Consider the following 13,385-nt stretch of genomic DNA (forward strand, 5'->3'; position numbering starts at 1 on the left):
ACACGGAGAGCTGGGGAGACAAACCGCGACACCCCAGCCCGGAGCACGCCGGGTGCCGGCACGACGCCGGGGCCACGCCAGCCCCAGCAGTGCTGCCCGGTCCCCCCCACCCTCCCGCCCCCCGAACCTACTCTACCTCGCTTCCCGAGCGGGGCGCGCGATGCCCCCCAAGCGCAGGGAGTGCCCCCAGCCCCAAAGCCGCTGGCAGAGCGAAGCCGCCCCGCAGCCCCCCGCGTGCCCTGGCCGCCGCCGCGGCAGGGCGAGCTCTGGGCCCGCTGCCTCACGGGCGCCGGGCACCGCGGGCATCTCGCTCCCCGCGGGCAGACGCCGCTTGGCACCCACGAGCCGGCTGGCCCTGCCCGGGTCCTGCTGACGCAGCAGCGGCCAGGCCCAGCCCTGAGCAGGGCAGCCAGCAAGGAGCGGCAGCGGTGGCTTTGCTGCACAGGGACGGTCCCCGCAGGGGGGACGGATGGGGACGGAGGGGCTCGGAGATCCCCCGGCTCCCCGCAGTGAGGCCATGGGCTGCCTCAATCACAGCCCCCCTGCCCCCAGCAAAGGGGGGACTCGGCACCGCGTCACCGACGCCGCTTCCTGGCTCCCTACAGCCGCGGTGCCAAGCCCGTAAAAACCTGCGAAGCCACCGCAGAGCTCCCACAAGCCCCCCGAGCTGTGCGAAGCCCCCTCCCCACCCGGCCAGGGCAGAGCACGCGCAGCCCCCGGCGTGGTGGCACCGTCACCGTCCCAGCGTGCCGCAGTGTGGAGAGCTAGGATGGGGTGTCCCCAGAGCCCCCCTCCCCACCAGCGTTGCTTTGCAGGAGCCTCCCCGCAGCCCTGCAGCTCCTGCCCCTCTGCCAAGCTGGCAGACAGGCTGAGCTTTGCAGCCGGCTGAGGACCCCTGGGTGCCACAGGGCTGTCCCCACCTCACTGGGGTCCCAGCGGGGCCCCACAGCAGAGCCAAAAGCGGTCGCCGGGTTCAAGGCTGTGGCAGGAAGGAGGACAAGCATCCCCTCGCCTGGGGAAGGGGTCCCGGTGGAGGGGCGAGGCACGAGGGACTACGCTACGGAGCAGGGGTCCGGTGGCGAGCAGCCTGCCCAGGGCACGGCGGCCGCAGGGAGCATCCCGGCGGGGAGAGTCGGGGCTGGGCAGCCCAGCTCGCGGGGTCATCCTCACAGGCCGAGGAAGTCCTCCTTCCGGTACCCCTTCTGCAAGGAGACAGCCCACGTGTCACGGGGGGGACGCCAGCACCGTCACCTCCCCTGCCCGCGCCTCGCTGGGTGGGGGGAACGCTCTGCTCCGGCGCCGACGGGGCCATGCCGTCCCCATGCGGGGCACATGGCTGTCCCCTCCCCACCGCAGGTGCCACCACAGGGACGACGCTCGGGGGACACCCCCACGCCTTCAGGAGGGGGAGGCGTGGAGTGGGGGCCCGCTGTACGCCTGGAAGCATTTGGGTGGTGTGGCTTTCCAGGGTGAAGCCCTTGGCCCTGACTCCCTTGGGACCTGCCCTCGGGACCCACCCCAGGACCCCACCGGCTGCGGGGTACGCACCATCTTGAAGTCCCGGTGGAGCTTGGTGTATTGCCACATGTTGCCCAGGAGGCTGGCTGCTGCTCTGGAGGACTTCTCGTTGTCCGAGCTAGGACAGGGACAGCATGCAATGAGCACTGGGTACCGCTGGGCACGGGACAGTGCCCACCAGGCCAAGGATGCCACCCCAGAAGGGCCCGGAGGGGCTGAGGACTTAGCGCTGGTGGGAAGAGGCAGAAGACTAAAGGTTGGAGCCCACCGCGATGAGCAGGGTGCCCAGCACTTCTGGCAGGAGAGGTGAGAAGCACCCAGATGGGAAGAAGGTGGCTGTAGCAATAGGCAGCCCCATGGTGGGGTGTCCTGAGGAGATGGCAAAGGGCTGGAAGGTGGCCATGAGGCCACTCTGAGCTGGTCTGGGGAACCCCCACCACCAAGCCTTGGGAATGGAGACTGGTTGTGACCCTCTTGCACTTCGCTGGACCAGGGGAGGAAGGGGAGAGCGGGACTGGACCCCAGGTCCAAGCTGGGATGGCAGAGCAGACAGACAGCTCCCACCTGTCCCTTCTCTTCTTGATGTAGAAGAGCTTCCTGAGGCCATCAAAGTAGACGATGTCGCGGGCAGCCATGGGGCTCTCCACCACCAGGTTGTTGAGGACTGCGATGATGTTCACGATGACGTCAGCAGGCGGTGCCTTGTCCCCGACGCTCCCCGGCAGCTTCTCGATCAAGTGGCTGACCACCTTGGTTGCTGTGGGCAAAGGCATCATGTCAGGGCTGGTGGCCAGACCCAGGGGACACGCTGGGGATGAACCTTGCAGCCTCCCGTGCAGTGAGAGGACAGAGGGTCCAGCCAAGGAGCTGCGAGGCAGCCCCAGGGCCATCTTCAAGCCCTTTGCTCTCTGGAGCGCCTGCTGAGACTCCTTAGCGCCTGGGAGAGGAGTTGGGGAACGAGGACAAAGCCAAGTGAGACGACGGGGCTGGAGGCAGAGCACAGGGTGCGGGGGGAGTTTGGTCGCTGGGGAGGGGCCGGCCGCCACACGCTCGGCTGCGCGCAGGGGTGGGCAGGCGGGAAGGTGCTGGGCGACGGCCGGAGGTGACTGGAGGGAAGGGGTGCAGGGTGCCCGCCCGGCTCCGCGCCGCAGCTCCTCCCCGGCACTCACACATCTCGTCCTTGTTGCGGGCGTGGCGGGACAGGTTGCGGATGAGCCCCGTCAGCGAGCGCAGCTGGTGGTGGTCGGCGGTGCGGACGCGGTCCAGCACGGGGTTCAGGATGCGCTCCTGCTCCAGGGCCAGCCGGCTCAGCACGCCTGCCCACTACCGAGGCAAACACCCGCTTGGAGACCCCCGCCAGCTGCCTCCTCCTCCCACCCCACCCTCCTCCTCCTCTTCTTGCTCGACGGGGCCAGGTCGGGGTGACGCAGGCCCAGGCGCTGAGTAGCGTGACAGCCACGTCCCCCACCCAGGGCAGGCTGGGACCAACCCGCCGGGAGGTGCCTCCCGTCCCCGGGCAGGGCTGTGACCGGCCGGGTGGTGGGGACAACCGGGCAAGCCCCGGGGGACGTCCCCTCCCGCGCCCTCACCCTGCGGTCGCCGGCGGTGATGTTCTGCAGGGCGCCCGAGGCCGCCTCCGTCGTGTGCTTGTTGAGCTCGCAGCGCTGCAGCAGCCGGTTGTAGATGCCCACGATCTGCGGGTTCCAGAGCCACTCCATGCCCTTGGGGTCCTTGGAGACCTCCGTGAAGGTGACGATGTCCGCGTTCCGGTATTGCTGCGGGGACAGGGGCGGCACTGTTAGACTCATAGGGGATGTCCCCTCTGCAGCATCCCTCGCTGCTGGCGTCCCCTTGTCCCCGCGTGCCTGGCCTCACCTGTTGGGCTGGCAAGGACCTGGCAGGTCACCCCAGCCACGTCATGCCCCGTGGCATGGAAAAGCGGGGCTTTGGCACCCTGATTCACCCCACACCCCTGATTCACCCTCTGCTGAGCTCACCCACTCGTCCCACCCATCAGCCGAGGCCGGCGTCCACCTCCACCCCAGCGTCACCTCCACCGCCAGCCACTTCCCAGGGCCAACCCCGCCCGAGGGGATGCGGCCGTCTCGGTGCCCACCGCCTCCCAGCCGCTGACCTCTCGTGCCTTCTTGCTCTGGGGGCTGAAGCAGCCCACCAGCTCCCCCGTCACCGCGCCACCGTTGTTCCTCCTGTGGCCTTCCAGGCGCTGGAGGGAGGACGGGGGCATTTCGTCGTACAGGCGGTAGGAGAGGTTGCGCAGGACGCAGACGGCATTCTCCACACTCTGTGAGGGGACAGGGAACGTGAGGGTGTCAGTCCTTGAGCTGCCTGCCACGGCATCTCCAGCTGCTACGTCCCCTGGGACATGAGCCCACCGGGCTCCGTGGCCAGTGACACCCCGATGACACCAGTGGGTGCCCCATAATGTCAGACGGAGCCAGGCTGGTTTTCCAACCATCACATCAAGACGTGCCTTTGCACCATAATGGCCAGGCAGCCTCTGGGACGGAGCGAGCAGCACCCCGTCCGAGGCCACCCGAACCCTCCCAGGACTCACCTTGTCCTCTGACTTGCCCACTTCCAGGGAGCTGCTCACGTAGTGGATCATGGAGTCCACCAGCCCGTGGCACTCGCGCATCTTCTGCCGGGTCTGCTGGCTGGCGGAGCTGAGATTCCTGCATGGGGGACGTGGGCCCATCATGGGCATAAGGGGCTTCCTCATGGCGACCACCACAGGGAGGGCAGCTAATACCTCTCCCCTGGGGCTGACCAGGCTTTGCCTTGATACACAAGCACTGCAAGCGATGGGGACCCCAGAAACAAGCCCTGGGGACATTGCTCCCTGTGTCTACAGCACAGATGGCATCTCTTCCTCCACCCAAACCTTCACCCAGAGTGGGAGGGCTGGAGCTGGCCCAGAGCAGGTACCTGAGGAAGCCGGTGGAGTTGTAGAAGATCTCTGCCTCCGAGGGGTTCTGCTGGATGACACCTGAGCCCCCAAGCCCAGAGAGGGGGACCAGGACCAGGTCCGTGAGCTGCTCCAGCGTGTCCCGGGCCAGGCGATCCTTCAGGTTGTCACTAGAGGACAGATTCCACAGGATCCCTGCGCAGAGGGGGATCCTCAGTCCCGGGATGGCTGGAGAGCATGTCCACCTCCACCCACCTCCCCAGCGGGCTCATGCCAACCACCCGCAGCCAGGAACAGCCATGGGATGGTGGGGTAACGATGGTGCAAAGAGGTCAGCCCCATGAAGTGCCATCACAGGTTTCCTCACGGGGTGAGCAGACCATGTGCCACCCCCGGGGGAGGAGGACCCCTGCCCACCCCTGCCACCGCCCCCAACCTGTGACGTTCTTGCGGAGCTCGTCATCGGGCTCCCGCAGCGTCCGCATGAGCTCGTAGATGCCGTTCTCCTCCACCAGCGCCAGCTTGTTCTCGGCGTTGTCGTAGATGAGGTTGCGCATGGCGCCCGTGGCATGGCGCTGCACCTCCTGGTTGGGGCTGTTGAACAGCTTCACCAGCTTGGGCATGGCCTGGAGGCTGCGGGCCTGGGAGGGGAGAGCCCGGCCCGGGTGAGATGCCCCCCTGCACTCCCCTTTGGCTGGGGCTTCCTCCATGGCCTCCACCCTCCCAGGGGTGCCCCGCCACGGTAGAGGGGCTGGGGACAGCCCCGTCTCCTTCGGCTCCTGGGTGCTCACCTGCTTCTTGGCGTTGCTGTCGCTGTAGCATTTGTGCTGGAGGTAGGCAGCGCCCAGGACCTGCAGGTTGGGGTCGCTGGCTATCAGGTATTTCACTGCAGAGGGCAGATCGATGTCGTCAAACCTGGAAACCACAGGCAGGTGGTGAAGAGCCCAGGCAGAGCATCCCACAGGGGTCTCCCACCTCAACACCCCACCATGTCCCGCATCTCGGAGGAGATCCGTCAACCCACCTTGCTCCTGGGGCATGGGACTCCCCACCTGGCTGAACGAGTGTCTTCCTACCTCATGCCTCAGGATGTGTCCACGAGAGGAGCTAAGCCCACACGCAGGACATGGTTGGAGGCCAACCCATACCACGGTCCATCGCTACGGGGCCAAACCGCACTCGCCACCTCACCCACCCTCCTGCATCCCTTGCAGCAAGGTAACGCCAGATGAGACATGGAGGGTTTTGCCCTCAACCGGCCAAGCAACGGAGGTGGGGATGACGACCACGCCGGCGCCGCGCCGCTGGCACTCACCCCCCCGACTGGTGGCTGAGCAGCGTGCTGTGCCCGTTGTACATCTCCGCGGCGCGCTGGTCCTGGAGGCGGTGGCCGGAGTCGGCCAGGCTGCGCACGGAGGGCGCGCGGGAGCTGTGCTCCACCATGCCCACGTAGGAGCTCCCGAGGCCCGCCTGCGAGGCCGCCTGCACGCTGCCGAAGGAGCCCGCGCTGAGCCGCGAACGGTTGTTGCTCTGGAAGCGCTGGAGCGTGCGCATGGCGGGCGCCCGGATGGTGCGGCTCTGGGTCACCTCGCCGCCCTCCAGCCAGTCGGAGGTGGCCTTGCCGGCGGAGCCGGCGCTCATCTGCCGCTCAAAGGTGTAGGAGCGGGTGAAGCCGCCGTTGCCCTGGCTTTTGTAGAGGGGACGGTGACCCACGGGGTCCAGCTGCTCCGAGATGACGCTGTAGCGGTCGTCTGCGATGGCGGCGGGCGGGAGCGGCCCGTCGGCCAGCCGCAGGGAGCGCAGCGAGAGGGTGTCGAAGTTCTGCCGGGCCTGGTAGTTGCGCTCGTGGAAGGACCTGGGCCGCGGCGAGGTGTTGGCAGCCTGCGACATGGCATAGGCGGTGCCGTAGCCCCGGCCCTTCGCCAGGCCCCCGTTGCTCATGGTCGCCATCCGCTTGTGGGAGGTGAGGTCCACCGCCGAGCGCGAGGACCAGCCGCTGCCCTTCAGCGTGCCAAAATCCTTCTTGGCCAGCGGCTGGTACAGCTGGGAGGGAAAGCGTGGGGTTCAGGGGTGCCCACGAGCCTGCCCCTCCATCCCCACCGCGGCAGGAGGAAAGGATGGAGCCCAGAGCCTCCCTCAGCACAGCCAAAGCTACGCCCAGCGGCGGGGTCCCCGCTGGCATCCCCAGCTGGCACAGTGACGGGCGCCGGCACGGGGTGGGGGATGAGCCCCCCCAGTACGTACCGAGGCTTTGGGGTCCAAGCCATTGCTCTGGGAGCGGGAGCTGAAGGAGGAGCGCAGGGTCGTGCCGTACTGACCACCTGCGGGACAGGGATGGAGATGGAGGGGTCACCGTGAGCACCGGGGGGGCAAAGGGGTGGTTTGGGGACCAAAGAACCCCAGAGCCGCACCAACTCATCCCGGGGCAGCTGCGGCAGCACCGGCGGGGCTGAGGAGGACGAGGGGGCAGGAGGACACTGCCTGCCGCAACGGGCAGCCGGACAGGCAGCGGTGGCAGAACCGAGCGGTGGCCTCCCCGCCTTTCATCGGGCCCCGACGCCCAGGGGAGCAACTGCCACCTTGCTGGGGACGCGGCGGCTCAGCTCGGTCCCCTCTGCCGTAGATGGATCGGCAGCCCAGGCATCCCACCAGAGCCAGTCCCCGCATCCTCCCCAGAGCCAGTCCCTGCATCCCCCCCCAGAGCCAGCCCAGCCATCCCCCCCCCCAGAGCCAGTCCCTGCATCCCCCACCAGAGCCAGACCCCGCATCCCCCCCAGAGCCAGACCCTGCATCCCCCCAGAGCCAGACCCCGCATCCCCCCCAGAGCCAGACCCCGCATCCCCCCCAGAGCCAGCCCAGCCAACCCCCCCAGAGCCAGTCCCTGCATCCCCCGAGAGCCAGACCCTGCATCCCCCCCAGAGCCAGTCCCTGCACCCCCCCCAGAGCCAGCCCAGCCATCCCCACCAGAGCCAGACCCTGCATCCCCCCAAGAGCCAGTCCCTGCATCCCCCCCAGAGCCAATCATCCCTGCATCCCCCCCAGAGCCAGTCCCCCCATCCCCCCCCAGAGCCAGCCCAGGCTCCACCGCCCTGGGACGGAGCCCGGCAGGGCCCTGTCCACCCCATGGCCCCCCGGCTGCCCCCCAGCCCCCCGCCACCCCAGGGCTGCCAGTAGGGGACGGGTGACGACGGCAGCGGGACCCGCACCCAGGCCAGGGGCAGCGCTTGGGGTGCCGGGGGGGTCTCAGCCCCCAGCACCCGGGACTGGGCTGGGCGAAGCGGCAGGGCGGAGGCTGCAGCGCAGACGTTAAATGGAGGCGCTTGGAGCCCGGCCAGCCGCGCCGCTCGAAGGCTGGGGGGCACGGGGAGGGAGCGCCCGGGGTGTAATCCCCCCCCTGCCCAGCCCAAAGCGGGGTGCAGGACCCCCCCTGGTGCAAATCCCCCCCAGGGACAGGTGGGGAAACTGAGGCACGGCCCCTGAGCGGGGTGAAGAGAGCCCAGCCCGCGGCCGTGCCGCCCGCCCCGGGGCTGGGGGTGCGGTGGGGGGCTCGGGGGGCTCGGGCAGGGTGGGGGGGCTGGGAAGGGGCGAGCCGACGGCCGGTGCCGTCCGAGGGGCTCCCCCCGCCGGTCCTGGGGCGCGGGGGTCTCTCACCTCTGCCGCCGTCGGCGCGGTCGGGGCCGTCGGGGCCGGCGGCCGCTTGCCCCCGCAGCATCATGCGGATGCGGACCTGCTCCTGGACGCGGGCGCTGCGCAGGCGCTGGGCCTCGGCCGCCTCCCGGCCCCGGCCGTCCAGCTGCCGGTCCGAGGGCAAGGCCAGCGAGCAGACGCCGGCCTCGGGCTGCAGGGCCGACAGCAGGAAGGCGTTGGTCTCCTGCATGGCGGCCGGCGAGCGAGCGAGCGAGGCGAGGCGAGGCCGGCCTGCGCAGGTGAGCGCGGCGGCTGCCCCAGCCGAAGGGAGGCACCGGGCCCGCCCCGCCGCCGCCACGCCTCGCCCGCCGCCGCCAAGGAGGGGCCGCCGCGGGCCCCGCCATCGCCACCGACCTCGCGGGGACGAGGGCGCGAGGAGGCCGTGGTGGCGGGGCCCGCAGTGGCCGGACCTGCAGCCCGCACCCCCCCTGTTGACCCCCAGAGCGCTGGGCAGCCCCGCCAGCGACCCCCAGCCCGACGCACGGCCGCTCTGCAGCCCCAGACCCCTGCTCTGTCCCTCCATTGAGCCCCAGAACCCCAGGCAGCCTTCCCATGGACCCCCAGACCCGCACAGCCCTGCCACGGAGACTCAGACCCCCGCACTGTCCCTCCACTGAGCCCCGGGACCCCAGGCAGCCTTCCCATGGACCCCCAGACTCACACAGCCCTGCCACGGAGCCTCAGACCCCCGCACTGTCCCTCCACTGAGCCCTGGACCCTCGGGCAGCCTCCCCATGGACCCCAGACCCTCACAGCTCTGCCACATAACCCCAGACCCCCGGGAAGCTCCTCAGCCAGCCCCAGAGCCACCTCCCAGGAGGACCCCGGCCCCGCCGGCAGCCCCACCGCTGACGCCAGCCCCCCGGGCTGCCCACCGCTGCGGCCGGCAAACCCCTCCGGCGTGGGGGGCCGGCCTGCCAAAGGGCCGGAGCGGGGGCTAATTGGCGGTAATTACTGGCCAGGCCTTCCCTGCTTTGCTTTTCAAATCAGCTGGGGAGTTAAAAAGCAACAATAATAATAAAAAAAGGGGGTGGCTCCGTGCTGGCAGGCCCGGCAGTAACGAACGCCGGGTGACTCAGCCGCTGCCACCGCACAGGTACTAATTAGGCTCGCCCCACCCGCGCAGCCGCCCCGGCCGACCCCGGCACAGCGGGGCGGGGGACGCCACGTACCCCCAGCTCGCCGCGCTCCCGAAATCCCCGCGCTGCTGTGTCATGCCGCTCTCCCTCTGCCCCGGCTCGCTAACCGAGCTGCTCACTCCTGAACCGAGTTGTGCCCGTTCTCAGCCGCACCCGGGCACCCAGGCTCAGTCCCTGCTCATGGGCACGGGGCGTTTTGCTTCTCCCCTGGAGGAGCCGGCGCTGGCTCTGGTCGTTTGAAGGCGAGCGTGGCGACGCGGCCTCGGCTCCGCAGCGAGCCGCAGCTCAGCGCTTGGCGTCACGGCGCCCAACCCGCCCGGCAGAAGCGTTACGGGCTTTGCCGGCCGGTGCGCTGGCCTGGGCTTACAACACCCGGTGATGACAACGCTGGGACGGCTTTTGTGCTTCGCTGGGAGGGTGAAAAGGGCGGCTGTCCCCGAGGAATGTGCTGCCGTCAGCAGGAGCCGCGGCTGATGCCAGGGCTGGGTGGCAAGCGCTGCGGGTGACGTTTTGGGGTGACGGTCCCTACTCTGAGGGCCTCCCCTAACCCCAGTGGGCTGCAAACCCCGGTGCCACCACCACAGCATGGTGGGACCGATGGGGGGGTGAAACCCCCTCCCCAGCTCTGGGGGGGGGGCCAGGGACTTCATGGGTTTACTGGGAGCCCCCTCTTCGCTTAGGGGTCACACCCGACCCTTTCAGGGTACAGCACCCAGGGACCACCCCCAAGGGGCCCCCCACTCCTGTCCCACCTTGACGCCACCCACGCAGGGAGCGTCGGCGGGTGGACCGAGTTTGGCAGAGCTCAGCGGGGCGCTCCCAACCCTCCGAGCCCGGATGAATCACGGGTTTCCCCCCGGGAGCAGGCGGGGAGGGCGGTTCGCTCCCCGCGCAAGCCGATGCTTGCCCGCTGTCCCAGTGCCAGGCACCGAGGGGCTTGGGGACGGCGCCGGGAGCCCCTCTGTCCCCGCAAGCTCCCGGGGCCATCCCCAGGCCCGCTGGCAGCCCTGTTCCCCCAGGCTCTGCCTCCCCTCCAAGCCCCCCCATCCCCCTGGCATGACCTTGCTCTGCAGCTTAAAGATGAATGCTGGGGGGTCGGGGGGGTTTGGGGCAGGCTCGAAGCCAAACCGGGCAGCGCTCGCCTCGTGCAGCGGCCCGTTAATAGAGGAAAGCGTTGGACGGCAGCGAGGATGCGCCGGGATGCTTAAAAAGCAGCAAATTGGCACAAGAAAACCCTACGTTTGGAGCAAAACCAGGGGATTCCCGAGGGGACCCGGCCGCGGTGAGGGTGAAGCAGGGTTAAACAAACTCATCCTCGGGGTCCCTAAGCAGGCACCGACCCCCCAGCCCGGAGTCACCCATCTCCCTCCCTCCATGGGGTGACAGAGCCACATCCCCGGGACACCCCAGCTCCCGGGTGCGCGCTGTCCTCTCCCACCCCCCGAGCACCACGGGGTGCCGGTCCCCAAAACCGGGTCCCCAGGGAAGCCTGCGGCTGCCGGTGCCACCGGCGTCTCACGCAGGGAGTGGCCGACGCGGCACCACGCAGCCCAGCCACAGCGCATGTGTGCCAAGAGCCGCACTGGGGAAACTGAGGCACGAGGAGAGGAGGAAAACAAGCCTCCTGGCCAAAGCTGGCCGGGAGCAGGCAGCCGCCGGAGCCGGCATCCGCGCTGTCCCCTTCCACCCTGTGCGCAGGGACCACGGGCAGGGTGGGTGCCACCAGCTCTCCCCAGGGACCCGCACTGGGGACCGCCACGCTGACGGGCGCAGGACCGGCTGTCACGTACCTCGCTGGGTGGCCCCGGAGGGCGGCCGCCCTGCAGCATCCTCGCGGGCGGGCGGGTGCACCCCTGGGTGCTGCACGGGTCCCGGGCGCCCCGGCGCGGGGTGGGCGATGCCGTCTGCGAGGGCCGGTGCGGCAGGCGTGGGGCTGCGGCGCGGGCCCGCCCCGGGAGCTTACCCAACCAGTCTCTTCGCCGTTGTTTTGCATCTGTGCTCGCAACCCGCTCGCTTCGCAGCCAAGTTTGCGCTTCTGGGGCTCGCGGCGGCTCCGCAAAACGCCTCGGCACGGCCGAGATGCCAGCGGGGTGCCCAGGGGTCCCAGCTGCCCCATCCTGGCATCTCAGCTGCCTTCCTGATGCTCAAAAACATCACTGATGGTCCCCACCACCACGGCCATGGTCCAACGTGCCCTTCCCACCACATCCCCTTGAACCAGCATGGGGCACCCATGGGTGCAGCAGGGAGGGTTTGGGGCTGTTGAAAGAAGATGGATAGGAGGCAGAGCTGGAGGGGGGCACAGTTTTTGGGGGGTGGGGGGCCTCCTCTGGGCCCCGGGGGTTTGCAGGGAGCATGTTTGGATGCGTGGGATGGAGCAGGAGCCCTTTGAAGCCAGATAAGCCAAGAGGCAGCGTTTGAAACGGGACAAACCAGTTTGGGGGCCATTGCTTCCCTCGGCATCGCACCCAGCGTTAGCTGGGGGCTGCCAAGAGGTGACCCCCCAGCAAAGCCCAGCACAGGGCAGGAGGCTGCCCAGGCCCCTCCACCTGGCCACTGCTGCCACGCTTGGCCCGTTCTCAGCCCGGAGGTGTCAGGGAGGCTCCCATGCTCGCCCTCGCTCGGCCCCATGGCCAGGGCAGCCCCACCGTTTGCCTCCGCCGCCCCAAAAAGGCCCAGCGCCTTCGCAGCATCCCCTCGGGGCAGGGCGAGCCTCGCCCAGCACCGGGGCTGCTCCTCTAAGAGCGGGGACCTGCCCGCACCCCGCTGTCCCTCGGGGCTCCAGCGCCTGGCCCGGGAGAGGCTCCCCGCGGTCCCCGTGACCGCAGCTCTGCCACCGCTCCGGCGTTCTGCTGCCGGCTGGCTCCAAAACCCACCCGGTGGGGCTGGACCAGTGTCCCCAGGGGGGATGGCACTGGTGGCACCAGTCCCCCCCAGCATCAGCCACAGCTCTGGCTTTGGCTGAGCCCCGTGCCCGCGGCTTTGTGAGCTCTCCGGGCTGGGGAGCTGCCGGGAAAGCCGAGCCCAAGGAAAGGCGGCTCTGGGGATCCCGCGGCTGCCCCGGACTTGGCAGCCCACGGGCCAGCTCCCGACGCAGCGAGCAGAGCCCTCGCCCACAACAAAGCGCGCCCAAAGTGCTGGACAAGCCAGGCAGCGAGGCGAGGAGAGAAAAACCCGCTGCCTGCCAAGACCGTCCCCTCCCTGGGGGCAAATCCTGGGGCCAGAAGTACCAAACTCAGGGTAAAAAGCCCCCTGAGCCCCAGACTGTGGCTGTTTTCTGATGGTGAGCAGGTCGCTGAGCCCCCCACCTCCATCCTCACCCCTAAACGCAGCGGACGCTCAGAGCGAGCCCGGGGAATGCGGACGGGGAGCGAAACGCTTGGGGAGGGAACTCCCGGCTATCTCGGCTCCCCCAGGAGCGCTCACCGTTGCCGAAAGCTCACGGTGGTGGGCAGCAAGGACGGGGCGGTCGCAGCCCAGGGGAGCTGCGGGGACAGGGTGACCTGGCTGGGAAGCAGAAGGAGCTCATGGAGGCTGGGCCCAAGGCACAGCGGGTTTTCGGGAGCCCACGAGACGCTGCGTGCAGCCGGGCACGTCCCCGCGCAAGGGGAAAGGCGAGCAGAGGCTTGGGCGCGGGCAGACACGGCCGTCCTGCCCACAAGCGTGCAAGGGCGCGAGCGGGGCAGCTCGCCGCTCTCCCCGCGGCTCGCCAGCCCCGGGGGCACCAGGGCGAGCCCCCCACCCAGCGTGGGGTGCAGGCAGCTGCCCGGGTGGAGCCCGGGCACGGGGCGGAGGCGCAGCAACCTCCCTGCAAGCCCGGGCGTGCGTCCGGGCATCCAGAACACGGCTGCTGCCTCCCCCTCCTCCTCCTCCTCGCTGCACAGGCAGCCAAGGGGCCCCTCGTGAGGCTGTCGCTGCCCGCTCCCACTGCAGAGAGCGGATCCCTGCCCTGCACTCCTCCTCCTCCTCCTGCTCCGTCCCAGGCCCACCAGGAGCCCGGGGCTTCCCGACCTTTCCTCCCCGTGCCAGCCAGGCTCAGCCCCGCGCTTCCCCCCGCACGCTCGCTGCAAGCACAGGGCAGGGCTGCGGGGATTTTGAGCGGGCAAAAGCATCCT

The 13,385-nt window shown here is 69.5% G+C and overlaps 1 protein-coding gene across 1 annotated transcript; it reads right to left on the bottom strand.

The window, feature by feature from the left end:
- Window positions 1-745: 745 nt before the first annotated feature.
- PKP3 (plakophilin 3) lies at window positions 746-8,336 on the bottom strand. The gene is made up of 13 exons (XM_075426010.1): window positions 8,096-8,336; window positions 6,689-6,765; window positions 5,760-6,487; window positions 5,236-5,359; window positions 4,881-5,085; window positions 4,465-4,639; window positions 4,094-4,211; window positions 3,653-3,820; window positions 3,108-3,293; window positions 2,688-2,841; window positions 2,083-2,275; window positions 1,549-1,636; window positions 746-1,202 (listed from the first exon to the last, which is right to left on the bottom strand). Exons 1-13 carry the CDS (start codon window positions 8,319-8,321, stop codon window positions 1,167-1,169), a joined length of 2,478 nt encoding a protein of 825 aa, XP_075282125.1. The 5' UTR covers window positions 8,322-8,336; the 3' UTR covers window positions 746-1,166.
- Between the last annotated feature and the right edge of the window lie 5,049 nt (window positions 8,337-13,385).

Source organism: Opisthocomus hoazin, chromosome 7 (assembly GCF_030867145.1).
Source record: "Opisthocomus hoazin isolate bOpiHoa1 chromosome 7, bOpiHoa1.hap1, whole genome shotgun sequence".
Classification (NCBI taxonomy): Eukaryota; Metazoa; Chordata; class Aves; order Opisthocomiformes; family Opisthocomidae; genus Opisthocomus; species Opisthocomus hoazin.

Bases quoted from the DNA above. Each gene is read 5' to 3' on its own strand.
- PKP3 (XM_075426010.1), bottom strand. From the start codon at position 8,321: ATGCAGGAGACCAACGCCTTCCTGCTGTCGGCCCTGCAGCCCGAGGCC. The intron at 4,212-4,464 runs GTACCTGCTCTG...TCCCCCATGCAG, and splicing joins AACTCCACCGGCTTCCTCAG to GAATCTCAGCTCCGCCAGCC. The intron at 2,276-2,687 runs GTGAGTGCCGGG...CTTTGCCCACAG, and splicing joins CCGCAACAAGGACGAGATGT to CAACCAAGGTGGTCAGCCAC.